Source organism: Cololabis saira, chromosome 5 (assembly GCF_033807715.1).
Source record: "Cololabis saira isolate AMF1-May2022 chromosome 5, fColSai1.1, whole genome shotgun sequence".
NCBI classification, from domain to species: Eukaryota; Metazoa; Chordata; class Actinopteri; order Beloniformes; family Belonidae; genus Cololabis; species Cololabis saira.
In genome coordinates this window covers 40,342,304-40,365,135 of record NC_084591.1, presented here as the reverse complement: position 1 = coordinate 40,365,135, position 22,832 = coordinate 40,342,304, and the positions used below count along the sequence as shown (strand labels likewise).

Genomic DNA, 22,832 nt, shown 5'->3' with positions numbered 1-22,832 from the left:
CTGCTGTCAGACACAAGACATGGTGGAGGGCAGCTCTTTTGTCAACACAGCAGCCCTATGGGCCCCCCATGTGGTCAGACGTGATATTGCTACATAAATTTGGCTTTCATCTCTCATCCGTACTCTTGTACCTATTATTATGTCCATGTACATTAAAAAAACCTGATTCAAATCACTATATCACAATTTTTTCCTGTCCTGAACTGTCATAAAAATGTGTTATAGACACTTCAACTTTCTGTTGACTCCAAAGAAACAAAAAAAAAAAGCAATCAGGAAACTGCTGCATATGCTCCTACATGCTGTTGCGCAAACACACACACACACACATCAGCAGAACACTTGCAGGGCATGTGTTTGCCTATATGTGATCGTCTTCTGCCTCTGGCGGTATTTGCATAATCTGCATAATGACGGCGGCTTTAATTGCCCACGCCCAGGTAAGGGATCATGTGGTTAAGTGGGAGATCATAATTATGTAAATAATTGGCCTGACCACAGCAAGCTGCTGCTCCCTGCCACCCATCTGGAGAGCGAAACACACAGAGGGCGGTGTGAAAAAGTGGAGGAAGAGATTGACAGGGGAGGGAAGCAGGAAATGAGAGGAGAGAAGGGAGTGACAGTTAAAAAGATGATGACACAAAACAGAAAACTGAATTTCAAGCAACGTGATGACAAGAACAAAAGCTCCAAACAGCCACTAAATGGACATTAAGTTGTTTCATGATCATTATTAGCACTTTGACTCTGAGGAAATTCATCTGACAGTAATCCGTCCCTTTTAATACATCAAATCCTGCAAAATGTCTTCATTTTCAAATATCATTGAAATGTAGTGAGACACGAATGCCCACACGGGCGCGCACATGCCTGCCACTGTAGCCGCTGCACAGATGGTAAAAGCAGCAGCTCCGTCGCACAGACAAAGAGAAGGTAATTCTCTCTGCAGGATGTGAACAGAGCTGGAGCTGGAAAAGAGCAGCACATCAACACTACCCTTCCCATTTCCTCTTCCCAGCCCCAGGCCAGCAAACATCACAGGGGTAAACTGACATAGTGTGTGTGTGAGTGTGCACACTGCTGAAACAAGCTTGAGGAGGAGAGAAAGACAAAATGAGAGAAGAGGGAAGAGAGGGACAAAAAGAGGGAGAGATAAAATGAAAAAGAGAGGGAGAGTGCAGAGAGGGAGGAGGTAATAAACAGGATTAGTGCTTATCTTTACAGCACTGGGTGTGTGCGTGTGCGCATGCATGCATGCATGCATGTGTGTGTGTATGTGTGTGTGTTTTGCTTGAGGACAGAGTGACTGACTCCAGCTTTACCTTTGCCAGTGTGTCTCCATCCCCAGGTATCTCTCCTCTCAGGACTCCCTCTGCTTTGTGTGTGCTTGTACACATTGTGCAGTGTATGTGTGTGTGTTTCATTAAAGCCACAGTTCTCTGTGTGCACACCTTGGGGATGTAAGTTTTTGTGCATGATACGAGAGATAAACCGGTGAATCCCCCTTGTGTGTTTGAACACTTTTTACATGTTGATAGTGAGCACGCCAGCCACGGTACGCCCCCCTGCGCGTGTTTATTTGTCCGTGCACCTGCCTGAGGACGAGGATTGTCATCTTGTTGCCTTTGCAGTTTGTCTCCACCGCCTAAATTGCCAATAAATCTCACTGCAAAGCATGTGTACATGTTCCCCCAATTTCTGTGTGTGTGTGTGTGTGTGTGTGTGTGTGTGAAACCAAATGCTCAGAGGATGGATTTAGCTGCTGTGATGTTGCTTGTCCAGCCATGTAGCACCATTGTTTGTGACAGTGTTTTTGTTCGTAATATCCTACCTGACCAGACCTAACAGGCTGCTCCAGCGGCTCACTTCTGAAGGATGAGGAAGGAGGAATATATTTAGATAATCAGCAGTTTTGGTTCATAGCTGATATTATGCTTCGTTGCTTTTGTAAATGAGCATCTGTAGGCGCGTGTATGTGTGTGTGTTTATGCAAGTGTTTATGTGCAAATGAATACATCTGTTTTTAAGACATCTGTGGAAGTCTTGGTGGATTGTTCTAGTAGAAGTACACCAGGCTCTATTCTCTCTCTGTTTTTTTTTTTTTTTTAACCACAGATGAATAAACAGTGTACTTGTGTGTTTGTGTGTCGCTTCGTCTGCATACAAATGTGTGTGTTCTTGCGCATGTGATGGATAGAGGGCTTTATGAGAGAGGAATAGGCTAATGGCCAGGTCTCCAGAGGCAGTAAGATTCCCGAAGCTATTATGGCTGGAGTTCATAATGGCCTCTGAGCTTGCCCTCTTTTACACGATGCTTAATGGGGGATCCTACAGTCCCCTCGCCAAGTACTACCCACACAGAGAATACACACCACTGCAAGCTCTGACCCCAACACTGCAAGGGAACACACACACACACACACACACACACACACACACACACACACACACACACACACACACACACACACACACACACACACACACACACACACACACACACACACACACACACACAAAAACAAGTAGGCAGCACATTTTCAGTCAGGAGCTTCAGGTTCCCTTCATGCACCTGCAGTTCACACACGGGCACAGGCACATTTTACACTTTATCTTCTTTTTTTTCCCTACCACATGCATGTACACACACATGCACATACACACACAGCTATACAACCTGTATAGGTCACAAAGGATGGAGGTGAGACACCCACCTCAGAGAAAACGGAGAGTGTCTGCCTGCAGAGCACAGCCAAACCATAAATCATGTCAAGCTATGTTAGTCTCTGCAGACACACACATCTACTGCATAAATGTGCACACACACACACACACACACACACACACACACACACACACACACACACACACACACACACACACACACACACACACACACACACACACACACACACACACACACACACACACACACACACACACACTTACTCCCCCCCTTTGTCTTGTGTGGGTCTGAATACAAGAGAGAGGGATTTGGGGATTATATGGAGCCTCACTTCTTTCTTTTCTTTGCCGTTGTTTCCTTCAGTACTTGTTGTTTTCATAGAAAGAGAAGTAGGAGAGTAGCAGCCTGCTAATCTGCGTGCACACAAGGCATAAGTGTGCACGCATGTGTGTCTATTTTTTGCCTATACACCAACTAGTGCGCGTTCGTCAGTCATCAGTGGCAGGCTATTGTGTGTGCATCTTTCATCGCTGAATGAATCTCAGGGAAAGACTCGAAGGACCCGTTCTGTTCATTGAGGAAATCATCAAGGCTGTTTGGTGATACTGTTTATCTAGCATCTTAGAAAAGGGGGGGGATGAGAAGTGAAAGCAAGGGGAAAGATGGACAAGGTAGAAATCTGCACTCTGAGGCGCAAATTGATGCAAAACAGCTGTTAAGTAGCTGCAAAGTAGAGCAGCTGCTTGGGAGACAAGGAGAGAGGGATGAAGGGATGAAGGGATGAACGATCAAGGAAGACACAGACAGAGAGAGGCCCATGGGAGATGCTGAAATATTTGACTAAATGAAGCAGGCTGAAGGGGGGCTTATAGCAGATGATGACAGATGAATCGTATTGAGCTCGCTTATAGTTGATTCTTCATATAGTAGGAGTGTTAGTGAAGCCGGGGAAAGTCGTATTTAATAAAACTCAGTTAAATCACTGTGGGATGAGAATTTAACAACACACAAAAATGTACGATGATTTGAACACGTCTGATTCAAAACAACTTGTAAAACTTTTTTGGAGCTGCCACTCAAGTCTGGTTCTGCTTTTAAATGTGCCTCGATGAATCATTTTGTATTGGCAGTGGATCAAAATGTGACTGATTAATGTTAAAAGGAGCTGATTGTAAATATCCCACGATGGGATTATCAGCAGTTGCTCCAAGCTCCGGGTGCGGAGCATTTAAGTCGGCATTCAGACAATTGTTTTGGATTTGCGGCCTGCAGCTTTGCTCTTATCAACCTTTTTACCATCACCATATTACCTCCAGCTGCGAAAAAATAATAATGCTTTTGCCCCTAATTTGACAATTAATGTTGATATGCAGATAAGAGACACATGAAAGACCATGAATGTTCCAGTTATGAGGCATTTAATCAATAGGTTACCCAGGCAACCCCTCAAGCAGCCAGTTTCAGAGAAAAATCTCTGATGTGTTCACTTCAAAACCTACCTGCAAAAAAGAAAAGGCAGGTGAACACCGTGGAGCTGCTTTTTAAAATCCAAACTTGATTTAAAAATACGATATGAATGAATCCAAATGAGTCCAAATGTCAGGCTTCAACCATTTTTTTGCTTCACCTCGTTTTTTAATTGCTGCATATGAACTTATATATGACTTTTGCCAATCCTCGCTTTCATGCACAGACCTTTCAACTCTTACAGAAATACATGCAAGTACCCATTTGATATATTCTGAAATATAATAACATTTCTGAAGTTTATGAATAAAACAAAAAGCCCTCATATTGTTACGTAAAAATAAAAACGACACATGATGCAGCATAGATGTTTCTTGTGCCCATCCAGAAGCTTCTAGTCCCTGTCTGTCTCTGTTGATAGGTATTTAAATGTTTTAAGGATTTTGTGAGTCTTTTTAGCAGACATCAATCTGTCTTATCGTGCCGTTGGACTTCATGTTGGCCTTCAAGGCGTTCAACATCCCTGTTTGTATTCACAGCCTCTGTTGCCAGAAACAAGAAAGCAGCCCCCCGTTGCGGCAGAACCTGCACATGTTTTACCGCCCCGTGCTCTTTGGTCTGCATTGTAGTCTGTATTTCCGGTCAACTCTACCTTGGATTCATCCGCAGCGATTCATGGTTGGCAGTGGTCCTTCTATTGCCCTTTTAACCCACACTACAGTCTAAGAAACACTTTGCCAGGTGGTTTACCTGAGTATCTTACTTGAGGGCGCTTGGACATGCAGAGGAGTCTGTGTACAAACTCCCAACCCTGGGGTGAATTAATAACCTGCTCCACTGCCAAAGCCACAGCTTTGGGGCTAAGCTCGGGTTCATAAGATCATAGAACATTATCCCCCAAAACTGTGGCTTACATAAACCTTATTGCAAAGATTACATCTGACATAGATACATTTTGTGTCTCTTTTTCAGAAGTGCTGCTCTGTTTTGAGTGCTGCTTGGTTGATTGTGCATCATATGTTGCAATCTGAACCCTGCACCGCAGAGAGCTGCAGATATAAACTCTTAAAACGTCCTCAGTGTTGTTTGTTTGTTTCTTTCTTTTTCCCCCTTAATCCAAACCAACTTTCATAGACTTTTCTCGTTGGAAATACTCCCTAAAAGCACATTGACTGATTTCAGTGAATCAAAAGCTGGTTGTATGTTTTCCACTTTCATCTCGATGTTGTTGAATATACTTTGTCATCAAATAAAAAGGGGGCTTGGACTCGCTGGTATGCCTAATGCAGTGTAACTAATTCTAATTTAAGTGTTAGTATTATTAATGGTGGAATTAGTTAATAAGCAGCGTCAGCAGCATAATACTAGTATTATTGCTAATTAGTTAAACGTGCTTTGCAGCAGTGTAACAGCAGGAAGAGGTGACTGAGCAGAGCTGAGCATCTCCAGTGGACAGTAAACATGTCCAGGCGGTGAGGTATCTGCAGTCTGGGGCCACATCATCCCTTCCTCCATCCCTCCATCCCTCCATCCCTCCATCCCTCCATCTCTCCATCTCTCCATCTCTCCAGGGAGCGTCAGTGGAGCAGGTGCTCACCCTCCTCCTCCTCCTCCTCCTCCTCCTCCTCCTCCTCCTCCTCCTCCTCCTCCTTCCTCCCATTCCCCTCCCTGCCACACCCCTCCACCCACCCACCACCACCCATCTCTCTCTCTCTCTCTGAGGACAGTTAATGAGTTGTCTTTCTCCTTCCCACATCTCCTCGCCGTGAGTGAGTGTGTGAGAGTGTGTGAGAGTCTAGTGTGTGTGTGTGTGTGTGTGTGTGTGAGAGAGTGTGTGTCACCGGCATCGCTGCACACATGAGTCCGCATTTATTTATATATTTGACGTAAAGATGCGCAGGAGCGTGTATTTCCTCTCTGGTGAGGCGGTAAGTTGCTCTTGCTGTTATTTGGACGTAAACGAACACTTTGTTGCTGGTGGACTGACTGATAAACGCTTCCTTTTATTCCCAAATATGTATTTTTAAGTTGAGGCTCCGAGTCTTGACATTTTGAAAGCAGTCTCATTTGTTGTGTTGTAATCATCAGTGACTCTTTCGACTTTACACCGGTTATGATATTTAATTTTCCTCGATTGCAGCTGTTTATAGTTTCGCTTTGATGCATGTTTAATTTCATCCTCGGTTTGTACTTTCGGTGAGTCTGTTTGTCAACCTTCAGGTGGATTGTTTTAGGTGATGCTTGGGCTATTTTAAAAACTAAATGCGGTAGACTTTTGTGCCCGAGATGGAAAGCGAGTGATTAAATGAGTCGGTAAAATGTAATCAAACTGGTTCCTGTTAACCTGCGGTGTGAACGCAGCAGAAATAAACCCTGCTGGTTTCCTCTTTCAAAATAAAACACATACCTTTATTGCAGAATAAAACAGTAGAGTTCAAACAGAAACTCAAGATGTAAGTTCATATTGTACACAGAGGTGGACAGAGTACTCGACCCCAGTACTTGAGTAAGAGTACAAATACTACTGGTCAAAATTTACTCCGTTACAAGTAAAAGTAGCTCAGTCAAAATATTACTCGAGTAAGAGTAGAAAAGTACTTGCTTTTAAAGGTACTTAAGTATCCAAAAGTAAATGCTTTTAAATTTACTTTAAAGGAGCTTGAGGCCGGATTGTGGCAGGATTTATGAAAAAAATCCGTATACATTTTAAGTTTTCTAGTAATAATGTCGAATGAAGCGTTCCAAACCCAAAAGAATGAGCCCTCTAGTGTATCTCTCCTTTGCCTTGAACAGGCTGTGTGCTGCAAAATGTGATGCAATTCGGTCCCGAATTTCCCGCGCTGGGCTGAGGATGTGACGTCACATGACGCTGCATGTGCGTTCTCCCCGTTCTCCCGTGCCGGCTTCACTGTTGGCTGCAGTACCCCCAACGGCCGTCGTGGTGAAGGGTGGCGCTAGAGAGTCTCATTTCTTAAAAGGAGCCTCATGCTCCTTTAAGTAAAAGTAAGAGTAAGAGTAAATTTCTTATTTTCCACATTAGTAAATTACTTTTCTCAAACATTGAGTTAAGATACGGCCAAGGATTTTGTGAAAGTCCCTGCTCCGAGTCCGGCTCATTATCAGACTCAGACGACTCAGCGGATTGTCTTTCTTCTCCTGACGCAGGCGTAGCCGTTGTTGCAGCTCTGTCTTGACTTGTTGCGGCTCTGTCTTGACAAACGCAGGCTACTTTGGCGGTATCGTTTTGAGGAGGCTTGACGTATTTCAGCTTTACGTACATCCCAGTGGAGAGCGTGCACTGTGATAGGTCTCCTCCTTTGACAAAAACAGCTTGTGTCAAATAGGATTTTAGGGAAGAAGAAAAAAGAGCAGACCTGAAAGTAACGAGTACTTTTCAGCCTTCCTAGAAATTTACTCGAGTAAAAGTAAAAATATTTGTCTCTGAAATGTATTCAAGTAAGAGTAATAAGTACCAAAGAAATCTAATACTCAAGTAAATTTACTCCGTTACTGTCCACCACTGATTGTACATCACTTTGATACAAGGTTAGTAGTTTAATTTATTTTATTTTGAATTTGGAAGGGCCCAGTTCCGGTTAAGTGAAGACAATCGCGTGTGTTGATAGGGCCCCAGAAGATGCGGCTTGTGAAAACTGTTTGTGGTTTCTTATTGCGTGTCTTCTCGTCAGACTTGTTGTTAATCAAATACCGCTCATGTTTGGTCTTGGTAAAGTTTCGTGCACAGGAGCGCCAGGCAGCGCTTCCTCGTGATGGCCCCTCACAGCACCCAAGGGAGACGGGAGAGGCGCTCTCTAAAGGCTGATTTATGGTTCCGCGTCAAATCGACGCAGAGCCGCGTAGCCAACGGCGTAGGCTCTGCGTCGATTTAACGCGGGACCATAATTCAGGCTTAACCCGGGACCTTTAACAGCGACTGTATTGTTTGGCTGAGATAGATGCCGCCGGCCGCATTAGCAGCAGTCAAGCGGATCCCGTCGCTTTTGTGTGTGTGTACACAGGCCGCAGGTGGAGTTCAGCGTGCATACACACACACACACACACACACACACACACACACACACACACACACACACACACACACACACACACACACACACACACACACACACACACACACAGCTCCATGCACCATGTGCTGCCCCTGACCTGCCATAGACCAGCTGCTCAGCAGGGGTTACTGAGTAAACCTCCAATCTCTTTAATTACCTCCTTCTCCGTTAGAAGCCGTAAACTCAGGCTTCACTGCTCACACACAGCTCACGGCTTCAGAGTCACGTCACTTTGTTTTCCTTTCTTTCATAAGTTTTTTTTTTTCCCCCTAAGCTTTTGGTAAGCTGTGGGTCAGACGTATATATTCACCATAAACTTGCCCTAGAAGTATGTTTTCACATATCTTTACAACTTTTCAAACATATTTTTTCAACATTATTTAAAAGGTGATACTGCAACCTTCTACGGGGAAAATAAGATAGTGATCCATCCAGGAAGGCGAGGGCTAAGCCAGGCCAGCAGAGTATCTGCTTATCACACAAAAAACTGTTGGAGAGAGATAAACCGTCCCAGTTCTTTCCCTCTTTGATTAGTCTGGTTCCTCTGGCCTTTAGTTTTCAGGGGTGGCTGTATCAACTGATGCATTAGGAGGTCAATGGATCAACCAATCCCAGAAACAAAGCGTGTAATATGGAGCAGCAGGGAGACTGCCATCAACACTGGATATCCAAACTGGTGTGCAGCAGAGTAGGGGCTACTGCAAATGTCTGTTTTGCAGTAAGTACTTGTTAATTCAGTATTTTGTTAGGATTTCTGGTGTCATCTTTGTTGTTTTAGTAGATGTTCCTGTATGAATCAGCATGATTGGTTTGGTACGTCCTGTACCGGAAGAGATGACTGTGAATTTGAAGCGGGCCAGACCCGTTCCATGAGGGATCATTTTCATGAAGTGAATATGGTTGGCAAGGGTTGGCAGTGGGATACCCCTTTAAATTTCAATTTAGTTCAATATTGCTTTCATACCAATTTCTTTCTTTTCTTTCCTATGATTAATTGGGAGGAATAGTACTTTTGTATATGACTTAAAGGCCATCTGCTATTGTTCTTTAGCTTGTCAATAGTCAAAAACAGGCATCGTGCTGCTGCAGAAGACAATGAAGTTAACAGATGGAAATGCTTCACTTGCGTTGTTTTAAGCTGTACGGTGAAACCGCTAGCGTGAGAAAAAGACCATGAAATCCATTAAACCCGACTTCATCAGACCTGTCCAACAGTACCTGACTCGCTCTGATTGGCTGACCTCTTCCGCACCTTGATCGTTGTTCTTTCAAAGTCATTTACTGCTGTTATTTCCCCTGTTATTTGCATAGCACACTCCCCAATTACACGCCGTACTTTTCTACTTGCCCAAGCACCTGCCTGAGAGGAAATTTTGTGTGCATCTGCTGGTGTGCGCGTCAGCACCTCATGTTTGTTCAGATGGTCGAGGTCCAGCCACAGCGGCGTTATTGGCAACTTGAGAGCTAAGGCTGTTATATGTCTGACACAAGCCTCTGTAGAGACCGATATTGAATCCATCCTGCAGGGCAGCAGCCGTACGCGGCTAGGTGCCGACACACACTGAGGCAGAGTAAGGTTGGCTCCCCTCAAGATTGTTATATCTTTTTTGTCATCATATCCACATCAGAGAAGCGAGACTGAGCCACACACTGCAGAAGAAACTGCTGACACGAAAGGTGAAAAAGTGAGCTGCAGCTGATGTGACGGAAGAGGCAGGCGAGTGAGTGGAAGGAGACCAAAAAGGAGATAGTGAGGAGGAAATGACGAGGCAAAGAAATGATGACACACAGGGAGAAAAACTGTGAGAAGCGTAGTTATTTATTTCCTCTCTCAACATCTGAAAGACAGTAAAAACATGCTCCTTGACAAGTACACTGTTCAGAGGGGAGGTCACTTAAAGAGGGATGTTGATCGCAGGATCTCCATGGAGGGGGGTGGGGTTCAGAAGAGAGGTATAGGAGCTTTTCAAGTGGAGCCATATCCTGCTTGCTGACAACCCACATTTGTGCTTTAGGCTGTGGTGGGGGGGATTTATAGATGATTCACAAACATCTTGACTCTGTTATGATTGCACAGTAAACATGGCTCTGTTTTCTGGCAGACCGACTGCTACACCTCCCGTACCTCCTCCGTCGTAGCGACGTGCTACCGCTCTATGCTCCAGCGCGTTCTTGGATGTGCTTCTTGTGTATTTTTTTTATAGTTTTTTTTGTGGATGTGGTAGTTATTACAGTATGAGGTTTTTATGCTCCATTTGTCCCGACACTATAAATGCATGCTGGCTGTTTGGTCCCCAGGGGTCACATGCATACATTCTGTGACGCACAATGCCCGAATCCTGAGTCAGCTAATTGAGCATGTGCTATTTCTTCGCCTGTATCAATGCAGACAATGTGCACATGCATATCTTGCTTTGTGTGATTTTTTTTTTTCTTTTTCTTCTGACTTTTCTGTTAAGTCGTTGTTCTTGCAAGTGTGTGGGATCCCAGAGTGGGAGAAGGTGCTCGCTGTTTATGGTTTGTAAGGATGTGTTAAGTGTTTCTGTGCGAGCTGCAGAGTGACTTCAGCTACTAAAGCCATTTAGCAGCCCCTGGAGTAACCCTGGAGACTGCTGCGTCGACGCCACTCTGACTGCTATTACAGACAAGTTTAAAAGGCTGTAAAACATTTGGCTACTTTTCCTCTCTCTCCGACTCTCCCTCACTCACGAGTGTGTGTGTGTGCGTGTGTGGATGTTTGCATGCTTGTCAGAGGAATTTGAAAAAGTCTGCCAGCTATTATAGCAGCAACAGTAGCCATTGCTGCGATTAGTATCAACGGCAAGAACGCAAATAATAATGTTCTAACGCTTTAATAGAGCATTTTTTTGAGAGTGTGTCTGTATTTGTCTGCACACTCTCAGTGTCAGGCAGCTGGTCGTAAATACGAGTGAGGATAGTAAATTTAATGTATAAGTGTTGACATAGTAGCCATACAGGAACACAACACGCGCACACACACACACACGCACACACACACAGACATGCCTGTGTGATGAGGGTTAATGAGTAGGTAGTGTGCTACAACCTCTTCTTCCACCTTAATGACCCATCCCCGCTTACACACAGACGCACACACACACACTGCGCTTCTTTTAATGAGCTGACGGGGCAGAGCAGGTCCTCCCCTGCTGTCCTCACAGCCCCCCTGAGTCGAGTGTGTTGTCTGTTTTTTTTGTGTAAGGGAGCGAAAGTAAAAGAAGGGAGTGAGAGACACACAAAGAGAGGTGTTAGACACGAGCGTCGACATGTCCTCTATCACTTACATCATGCTGAGCAGAATGTGATTGTGGTTGTGTGTGTATGGGTGTGTTTGTGCATGGATGAATGGAGGTACACCCGGATATAATTTCTATTTTGGCAAAGCCGAGGGACGTTTTACTACTACTCGGTGGTGCTGGGCTCATTTTTAGCGGTTGCCAGTGGCTTTAGTGATACGTGGTCGGTGGATCAAAGGGCAGTTAGTCCAGAGTGGAGGAAAAAAAAATTGATTGCTCAGATTTTATCTGCGGACTCAGATGATTGCTCATGTTGCGCTGCCAGCAGGATTCACATTTGTGTAACAGTCCACCTTAAAGAAGAGGGTTAAAAAAAGGACAGAAACCATGTATGAACCATAAGCCATGTCAAATCAGAAGTTAGTAAAAAACCACAACATCGTTTTCAGTTCAAATTTAAAAAATATAATTATGTCTTTAAACTATTTAAGGTGATCAAGAAGTTTAAGTCTGACGGACAGAGAAAAAAAGAAAGTGCTAGACAAGCGCTCGCTTCCCAGTAGTTTGGGACAGATTGAGCAAACTGTCGTAAGACGTGCCCTCTGCTTTGTAAATACGCCAGGCCTCACTTCTGCTGATCAGAGATAACGTATCATTAAACCAACAGCTCAGATAGATGTGCAGCCGTCTTTGCACATCTGGCCTAACCACAGACGTGCCTCTGTTAACAGAGCAAACAGGCCACCTGGAGTCATGAAAAGCTGCAGCACATCGTGTTGATCTTTGTAGGACAGACGTGATTCATAACAACCAACCCGCAGTAAAAGATTTTATGAAACGGAGTGAAAGTATGTAAGATACGTCCATTTAGCAAGATCTTGCATTCATCCAACCATTCTTCATGCTTGTACAGATTGAGCCTCTCAATTTGTCTTATTTCCTTGAAGTACACTTTTGTTTCCTTGTTTTGTTTTTCTCAGTGAACAAACTCAGAGTCTACTCATGTTATCCTAATTGATTTGTGTTTGTCGTCTCTGTGGGCTCATGGTTCTTAGTATTGAAGTAAATGCGCCAAACAATCACGCTGATTTTGTAAGACAACGTGAGACTGACAGAGCCTAGAAATGTAGACGTACGACCACCTTTGCAGGTATGTCTAGCGACCATCCGTTGGAGCTCATTAACTATGACATCTTGGGGAGCCAATCAAATCAGTCAAATCAGCTGGATGTAAACACTGTAGATGGTGCAGTTGAGGATTTGAATGAGTTTTGGCATCAAAAGTTAAAGATTCAGAGTTTTTCTTTGAAAATTTAACAGAAGAGCTGTTCTTTTGACGCTCTGAATACTTACTCTGACTGGTCGTCATTAACCCACAGGGTCATGTTTTATGCACATACTATAAAACTATTTATGATCACCTTAAGGATAAAAATGTCAGTGTATCACATTTCATTAAAATTAACAAGTTCCAAGATTATAGCAAATTTTTGTTAACAATATAGTAACTTGAAACAGCCGCTATTTACAGCTCCATTAAACGAACAAACTATTTTTAAAGATGTACTTCAAAGTACTTTAACTGGTCTGCTTCATTAAAGGGTCCAAAAAAGGTGTCGCATTAGGGGGGGGATCACATTTCAGCATAATAATACTGTGATTTAGCAAATATAAGTCATACAGAGTACGACTGCAAATTGGTGTTTGGGGTTTTCTGAACCCTTACCTCTAAACTCAAATAAAAATGCATCCATCAGTCCAAAAATGTAGATTTCATTTGAGTAGAAGTGCATCATTCAGTAAACAAGTCCTTGGTATTGATCTGTTTTGTTTATCTTGTACATTGGCAGTGTGAACCAGTTTCTCTTTAGGTCAATTGCTCTTTTAACATCCCTGTATGCACTCACCATTTCACAGGGTTTGACTTTTTTGTTGACAACTTTTTGCCACCAGACAACACTCAGTACGTTTAGATGCACTAACAGGAAGTTGAATTGTTGTCTTAATCCCTAGCATCGCTGAGTCGAACGCACCTCAGTCAATAATCGATTGTATTCTCGCGCATTTATACTTGGATTTCTTGGAAACTCCAGTTTAATCCTTAACTACATTGTTGCCAATAATTTGATTTAGGTGTGCATGTAACCGCACTGAGTGACTACATGAATTACTCTTGGTCTGTCTGCAGCCTTTAAGAACATGACCTGTTCTGACCACACCATTTAATACGTATGGGAATCCATCACGTGTAGACCTGTGATTTAGCCTCTGGGAGCAACAACTGGTATTTTGAGTTTTCAACCTGTAGACACGTGGACTATAATAGACTTCTGGTGTGCCGTCCGCTGAACAGAGTTGATGTGTAATCTTGATGTGTTGGTGTCTAGCAACTGTAATTAATACCATTTATAATGAACTGTGACCGTATTGGAATACATTTGATCATAAATGGTTTAGATCAAATTGAGTTTAACTGGAATATTATTGGATGGCGTTGGTATGTATGTTATTGGCATTACCTTCTCTGTGAAGAGCCTGGTGATCACTTAAGTTGTGAACTGGCTTACTTTGATGTTGGCAGTAGAAAGTTATGTCCTGCTGGTGTCACTGGCCTGCTTTATCTCCAACTCTAATAACAGGAAGACTCCAAAAAGAAACAAAAAAATTATCTTGTCAACTTCCATAAAACCTCTAACCTCAAGTTTGGCTTTAACCTAACCTTAAAAACGTGTCTTCATCATTCTCCTGATCATCCACAACACCTTTATTAAGCATACAATAGCCATTTGTCAATCACTTGGTGGCTATGCCATAAAGCATGCACTGCTTAGTTGTCACTTAGACACATCACTGATTTACAAAACACACATCATGCTGTATTTAAGAAGAGCTCAGACTGGAGAATGAGACCCATCATCAACTCATAGGACGATATTCACTGCAGTAATAGTTACCCCACCTCTGATGTATATTGCTTAAAATTGTCTGAAGGACATTACACGGACATGGAATTAAATTTAACTTAAACGTCAGGTATTTCAGGTCCATTAACAAACACGTGCATGTCACATGGTCACGCAACAAACAGACAACAGCAGTGGTGACTAATCTGATATGTGAGCAGTTGTTCAGAAGAACTCAACATTTAGTTTTTATTGATTTCATGAATAAAAACCACTGTTTTGAAATGTTTCCACTTCGTGGTTTTACCTGTGACAAAGCCGAGCACTTTCTTTAACCTCAGTGTTTGAGCCACATGAAGAAGAACCAACTGTTTAAAAGTGGTTGATCTTCAGTTGAAGCTTCTGCTCTCTTTCTGTTATACGTCAGCATTTTCAGCTGCTCCTTCCTTAGCGGCTTTGCTTGGTATGAACTATAAGAAACACTCTAACTCAAAGAGGTTGGTGCAGCTCTTCATGTGACAAAACACCAAGACTGGGGAGATGATGTCCTCAGGTGAAGGAAGATGTCACATTTTTAAAAGCTCAGGTTGACTGCTGTGACCATGACTATTAATTCAGCTGTTAAACAAGTTTTAAAATGTAGGAATGAGTGATTTTCAGGGGCGTCCATCCACCATTGCTATGTGATATATGATGCTGAGAAAAAAAAATGACTCTACCAAGACTTTGATAATATAGTTAACGTGATTTACTGTCCAATCTTGTGTGAATGGCAAATTACTCCACTCACGCCGAGGCTTTCTCTGACACTTTAACCGGCTATACACTAACCTGCACATCTGAAGGGCTCAGTGAACGACTGATGGAGTACAGTTCTGATCGTTAGGCGTTTGTAGATCGGATCCCGCTAATATCGCTGGGTGATGAATGTTTAACGCGCATTATGGGCATCTTATTTGTAGGGGTGTAACAATATATCGTGCCACGAAATTTCGCGATACAAAAACGTCACGATACGTGTCGTGGAGGTGACAACCTGTATCGCGATATTATGTTATTAATATTAATCTATTGTGTTGACTAGAAACGCGCATCCGACCGCGGCCGCGGCTGCGCGGACCAAAATCTTCCTCCGCTCAGGAGAAAGTAGTCCCGTTTTGCGGTCCTGTTTTGAGCTCTGAACCTTTCCTAATTTAAGTCTGGTGTAGAGTTAAGCCTTACCTTATTAAATTAAACCTTTTTGGGGTCGTGAGTAGGATAAACACGGAGACAACTTCTGCGTGAGTTTGCGTGTACTTCAATGTCCGCTCAACAGCGTAGGATTTCAGAACATCAACACAACACCTAGTGCTGTATCACTCCGCCCAATCTAAAACATACTAACAACTGATATACTGACTAGTGTAATTATAGTCCCTGATTTACAGAATATAAAGAATATATTTACAAAATAATGAACCCTGAATTACCAAAATAACCTTCTTAACAAAAATGAATCTCCTCTTACACTTATAAGGTGAGCAGGAATAAATCTTTTTATGATGTAAAATTGTATGTATTTATTTACTTGTATTTATTTATTCAATTTTAGTTGTTAAATTTCTGGAAAAGAAAAAAGTCAAATCATACATGAGAGAAACTATTCAGTTTGTGGCAAAATATTTTTACTTGTATGAAACTGAAGATGCATAATGCAAACCTGACATTTACTTTTAGTTCAGTTTGTGGAAAATGGTTGGCCTGGCTTTCTCTTTAAAACTTAAACAGTTATAAAGCATTACAAACTGTAAAAATAGGGCAAACGCACAGCATTGTTTTGTATTATGTGTCTTTCAAATAAAAGACATTTTTTTCCAGTTATATATTCCTCTATCAAGGTTGTTAAAAAAATACTGCTATAATATCGTATCGTATCGTTATCGTGACCTCAATATCGTGTATCGTACCGTATCGTGAGATTAGTGTATCGTTACACCCCTACTTATTTGGCACTTGGTGCCCGAAGGCGAGTTGATGGGAGGGAAGGCGGGTCGGGAGGGATTATCCGCGTAACATAACGTAAGCTGCGTGGGCTTGTAGAATAACGTATTGTCCCTACATCGGCAGGATTTATATGCCGTCAGACAGGTGTAGTTTTCAAAAAGAGGATGGCCGGGTTTTGCTTCTTGCAAACCCCCAGGTTTGTCATTTTTGTGGCCAGTTGTTCAAACAATGGACCATACGCCGGTTTATGGCGTCCTCGGCTCCGAGGCTGTAGTAGTAGGCTGTGAGTAGCTGGTGGGTTGCACTCAGGTTACATGATCAACAAAACCTTCCCGCGACCCGCCACCCTGGGTCGGTCAATGTAAAAAGGACAGGCGACACGCTAGATCCGCACGTTAAACGTGGGGTGACCGCCAATGTAGAAGGGGCTAAAGTTGCAGGCTTGTGTTGTGGAGTGTTTGAGTTTATACCCCCACATACATGCGCTCAAGTTCATAATAAAAGTTTTTTTCTGCATATGTCCCCTTTAATTTAAATATATATATATATATCCTTTATTTAACCAGGTAAAAAAACTCATTGAGATTAAAACCTCTTTTTCAAGAGTGACCTGGCCAAAATGGTAGCATAAAAAGAATAAAACAATACATACAAACACAGACAGTCAGTCACACATTCTGGGGAAACAATAGCAAAACAATGGTAAAATGTACACAACGGGGCAGTCGCAAGAACCGAGAGAGCTAATTTCTCTGTCTTTTAAAATGGATTTAAATTTACCCAAGGATACAAGCTCAACCAATTTCAAGTCCTTCTGCGCATCATTCCAAGTTGAGGGGGCAGAAAACCTGAACGCCTTTTTTACCCAGTTCAGTTCTGGCTCTCGGGACCTGCATCTGAATAAAGTTCTGTGAGCGCAGGTTCATAATGGCTGACGTTTCTACACATGTGCACGCACAAATATGTAGGGAGACGTCCCAAAATAGATTTGTAAATAAAAGTCAGCCAGTGGGAGAGTCTACGGACAGGCAAAGAAGGACAATTGGCAGCAGCATACAAAAAACAGTGATGTACCTGATAGCTGCAACCGGTGATAAAACGCAAATTGCGCAAACACAATATATATCAGTTTGCTTTTTGTATTTATTTATTTTTTTCAAATTTCATCCTCCACCGTTTTGTCGTCAGGGTCAGGGGTCAGAGGGGAAAGGTGAAAGGTCACTGTAAACCCCCAATACACACGTCCCAAAGCAGACAGAGCTGACTGAAACGGGGAGACAGAGTGATGGATGGAGGGCTAACACTATCCTCTAATACACACATGCGCACACACATACACGCACACACAAACACAACTCAAATCACACGCTCTCCCTCCCCATCATCACCCCACACCTCCTCCTCCTCCTTCTAGCCCTCCGCCCCCCCACCCCTCCGGCACCCCCACCCCCCACCCCCAGCCATCACCAGCACCGCCGCCACTCTCCCTGGAGTGCAGCCCAAAAGGGACGGAGGTTGAAGAACGAGGAAAGAAAAGAAAATGGCAAACAAACGGCAATTTTAGAGACAAAGAGGTGACAGCTGAGGAGAGAAACTGGAAAGATAAAAAAGAGTGACAGAGAGTAGAGGAGTAGAAGGTAGGACGAGGGGTTGATAGATGAAGAGGGAGGGTGGGGGGGGGGGCTGGTGGTAGATAGAGTGGAGGAGGACGAAGAGGAGGAGGAGGAGGAGGAGGAGGAGGGGGGGAAGTGGATAGAAAAGAGGTCACGTGACCACGTAGCAGCTGCAAGGCTGAGAGGGGGAGAGTGAAAGAGTCTCACACAGGAGCAGAGACGACGAGCCGGAGAACAGTGAGCGGAAGGGTGAGTGCTTGCATGTTTGAATTATGTGCATATGCACAATTTAGTGTGTGTGTGTGTGTGTGTGTGTGTGTTTGTGCCTGTGAATGACGTGGCTAAATATCAAAGCAATAGCTTGTAAGAAAAGAAAAATGAAGGAAGAAAGGACACAAGAGACAGAAAGAGATTATGTGTGTTGGCTTTTGTTGAATAAGCTCTAGTGCGCAGAGATAAACGTGAAAAGAGAAGGAGAGAAGAGACAGGGAGGAGTGAGCGAGAGTGAAGAGAGGAAGGAGGAAGAGAAGGAGTCGATAGAAACTGTCTTATCATCTCTCCCTTGACTGCTGGGCTCAGCACACACACACACACACACACACACACACACACACACACACACACACACACACACACACACACGCACACGCACACGCACACACATTCACAGAGCGCCTGTCAGGATCCAAGCTTCTACTTTTTTCCATATTTCTTTCACCGGACTTGCTTTATTACATGTTATTACACATGTACATATAGAAATAAACATTATGCGGAAGAAGCAGATCCTACGAAACCAACATCAGTGAACCTGAAAGAAACCAGTCGTGTCAGCAGTTACACAAGTGTTAACTGTACACATCACACTTGGAATATCTTTGTTAAAGCTTTGCAATACTTTGCTGTAATCCTCGATTAATCTCCTGTAGAAATATACTCTTTAATGACTTCTTTTCACCTCTACTTTTATGTCCACCAAGTTTAAGATTTTGCCCAGTCCCCCTAAATTCTCCCTCCACCTCTCACTCTGCAGCTTCCTCTGTGAGCTTGTGCTCACGTGCAGGACAAGGTAGAGTCCCAACCTCACATCTGCAGATAGGAGAGTTCAGCTGACGGGCTCTGACACCCGACTGTCCTTTTACGCTTATCAACATCGTCGGAGTGATGAGCAGAACACTCAATAATCATGTTCAACGTGCCCGCGTGAATTTTTCATGAGTTGCTTTACTGCCTTAGCTCTTTGTTTACTCTTCTTGTGGTTGGAGTGCGTGCATGCTCTAAAGGTGCTTGTGTGACTGTGTGTTGTGATGATAATGAGGTCATTGCTGTAAGCAGTTGGGGGGGGGGGGGGGGGGGGGGGGTCGGCTTATTCCAGCTGTAATTAACATTAATGGGTCAGTACAAGGGTACACGGCGGAAACAAAGGTTACTATAACCATGTTTGCGCTCAATGCCCCAACTGTCCAGTAGATCCGTGAGTGTTAAGAGTTACGTGGAAGCCTCTAAGTGGATTTGTTTGTGTTCAGATACTTGCATCTGCAAAGATTACAAAAAAAAAAAAAGATTAAAAAAATGCAGCAGTACTTAATAAGGCTTGAGACGCTAGTGATATCTTAAGACGTGCCGGCTGGCTCCCCTGATGAAAATTGACATCTGTGCGCTCATGTGTGTGATTTGCTATTAGGGTCAGCGCGCTATTTGACACAGCTCCACTCCCTCCACCCTGTCTGCCGGGACGCTGACCCACACACATCATTTACAGACGTAAATACACACTCGACTTCGACATGCAAATGCATACTTGCCAGTTGACTTCCTGTCATTCAAAGTAAATAAAACACCGGCTGTTTTCAAAAACCAATGCATTTTCCTACAGGCTGGTGCAAAAATCCTTCTGATAACTGGGGCTCTAGTTATCGAAGTCCTCAGGTGACAGACGCAACAAAGTCCTCAGTGCTGTAGGTTCTGATGTCAAATGGTAAAGCACTTTCAAATGATTTTTTTTTTTCTTCCGTCTCTCCTCAGGTATGAACCATGAATCCAATAAATCACCATCGTTAGGAATGATTTCCTCAGGAACTCGTACTACAGCCACAGTCAGTCCCCTCAGTCCGCTAACCAATGGGAACACAGCTGGCCAGTCTGCGAACTCCGGATTTGCCGCTGCCCTGCGTAAACTGGCTAAACAGGCAGAGGATCCCAGAGGTGAGCATTGATCTGATCTTATGTTAACCCCCCCCCTTATTCCCACCATAAAGACAGCCAACTTTAATACTTCTAGCTTCTAACAGATAAGATATAAGTATTTGTGCGCTTAAAGGAGACATATAATTACCATTTTGTCAGAGGTTGAATTTCTTTGCATCCTAATGAAATGTCTGATGTATTCCGATCAAAATACCACATATAAAGTACAAAAAACGACCTTTTCAACCCCGTCTTTACTGCTTTGGTCATGGCAGCCAGTGTTAGGGGGCGGAGCCACTCCACTGCACCCCGTTCCTCTTTTAAATGTCGGCTTTGAAGCTTTCTCCTACCCGTTTCTGAGGTACAACAAATGCAGCATGATGTTGGATGAAGTTAAAGATGAGAGGCTGGATAATATGACTCTGATCTGGGAGTAGCCTGAAAATCTAAACGGCTTGCTGTTTGACGTGCTTTCAAAGCCAGCCCAAAACAAAGTGATAGGGTTGTGTTGGGTGGGAGTCTTTGAGTCGCTGCGACTTCAAACGGCCAAACGAATGCTCTCAAGCTCAGAAAAAGTGAATTTCCATTCTAAGTCTCCTTTAAGAGGTGCTCATAGGAGGATTTTCTTATCTTTGTTTTTCTGATTTAAGCCTAAATGACCTAATTATCTGATTTATATTAGAATTGTGTGCATCCTCTTATGCAAGCAAATTTACCCAAACACCCTTTTAAGATGAGAACAAGGTATAAAAATAGCTCATTTAGCAAACCAAGGTTGTGTTTTGTGCATAAATGTGAAATGTAACTGCTAGTACCTCTTTGATTTTGTATGTGTGTGTGCGTGTGTGTGTGTGTGTGTGTGTGTGTGTGTGTGCGTGTGTGTGTGTGTGTGTGTGTTGTCACTTTGCTCTCTGCTGTCTTAATGAATGTGTTGAGTAAGAGCTGACCTACTCTAACCTCCTCATTCTGTCTCATCCTTCTTTTATTTCCATTCATTTCCTAATTATAAGAAACTAATTACAGCCAGTTATAACAAACCCTCTGCCCATCTCCACACTCCGTCGGCGTCGTCTGTTTTCTCTCGGTCTACACCTGAACTCGTCCATTCCCACCTTCTTTCCCTCTTACCGTTTCACCGTTTTCTGAATGTGCTTATGTTTGTGTGCCGCATTACAGTAACAGAGTGATGACAGTGAATATTTAGACATTTAACACCTCCTCTTTGTTGTGTCACACCCCAGCTTCTTGTTAACACATTCTTTCAGACAACATCCTTCTTCCTATATCTGATTTTGTTGGTTTTCTTCAGCTGCATTTAGCCAGAAATGCTTTTCTGGCTCATAACACAGACATAGTTTCTTTTTGTTTGGAGTCCTTTGTGGCATACCAGGGGGGATTGCTTGATCCTGCAATCTTTTTGCTCTGCCTGTTAAAGCCTCACTCTTTCTCTCTCTCTCTCTTTCTCTCTCTTTTTCTCTCTCTCTCTGTAAATTTCTGCTTCAGGTTCTGTTCTCAGCGGCGAGTCGTCTCCAGTCTCTTCCCCGGCCACCAGCCACAGCTCGCCGGTCACCACCCCTAAGCGGAGCTCCTTAGGGCCCTTCTTAGGCCAGAGCAGGAGCCACGGTGTCCCGAGCGCGCCCCCCGTGGTCACCATCGCCCCCACCAAGACCAGCAACGGCCTGTGGAGGGCCGACGGACGACAGGTAAGAGCCGTGGTTCATCAAACACCTGCTCTGTTCCAGACGTGTCTCAAATGAAACGTCTGTCGTCATCTCACCGTATACTTGCAGTTTTTGTTCCCCTAGCTTGCTCCTCTCTATTTTCCTTTTCCTCTCAGCTAGGGATGGGCGGTATGGACTAAAAAATGTATCACGGTAATTTCTGGCATTTATCCCGATAACGATAAAAATGACCATTAAAAAAATACCAATTCAACTCCACCTTTTTAACTATATCTTTCTTTCTTTCTTTCTTTCTTTCTTTCTTTCTTTCTTTCTTTCTTTCTTTCTTTCTTTCGTTCGTTCGTTCGTTCGTTCGTTCGTTCGTTCGTTCGTTCGTTCGTTCGTTCGTTCTTTCTTTCTTTCTTTCTTTCTTTCTTTCTTTCTTTCTTTCTTTCTTTCTTTCTTTCTTTCTTTCTTTCTTTCTTTCTTTCTTTCTTTCTTTCTTTCTTTCTTTCTTTCTTTCTTTCTTTCTTTCTTTCTTTCTTTCTGGCTCATTTCCTTCCTTCCTTCCTTCCTTCCTTCCTTCCTTCCTTCCTTCCTTCCTTCCTTCCTTCCTTCCTTCCTTCCTATCTTCCTTCCTATCTTCCTTCCTTCCTTCCTTCCTTCCTTCCTTCCTTCCTTCCTTCCTTCCTTCCTTCCTTCCTTCCTTCCTTCCTTCCTTCCTTCCTATCTTCCTTCCTTCCTTCCTTCCTTCCTTCCTTCCTTCCTTCCTTCCTTCCTTCCTTCCTTCCTATCTTCCTTCCTTCCTTCCTTCCTTCCTTCCTTCCTTCCTTCCTTCCTATCTTCCTTCCTTCCTTCCTTCCTTCCTTCCTTCCTTCCTTCCTTCCTTCCTTCCTTCCTTCCTTCCTTCCTTCCTTCCTATCTTCCTTCCTTCCTTCCTTCCTTCCTTCCTTCCTTCCTTCCTTCCTTCCTTCCTTCCTTCCTTCCTTCCTTCCTTCCTTCCTT

The 22,832-nt window shown here is 43.4% G+C and overlaps 1 protein-coding gene across 4 annotated transcripts in view; it reads left to right on the top strand.

Moving 5' to 3' along the window:
* LOC133444341 (genetic suppressor element 1-like) overlaps positions 1 to 22,832 on the top strand; it is a 45,137-nt gene that overhangs the window by 5,868 nt on the left and 16,437 nt on the right. For 2 of the 4 annotated variants that reach the window (XM_061722056.1, XM_061722055.1), the window contains exons 2-3: positions 20,005 to 20,184; positions 21,670 to 21,869. In XM_061722056.1, the coding sequence (XP_061578040.1) occupies positions 20,005 to 20,184; positions 21,670 to 21,869 (380 nt within the window). Of the gene's footprint in view, positions 1 to 5,941; positions 6,082 to 18,178; positions 18,229 to 20,004; positions 20,185 to 21,669; positions 21,870 to 22,832 lie in introns of those variants that run through there. The other 2 variants (XM_061722057.1, XM_061722058.1) reach the window with 2 other exon arrangements.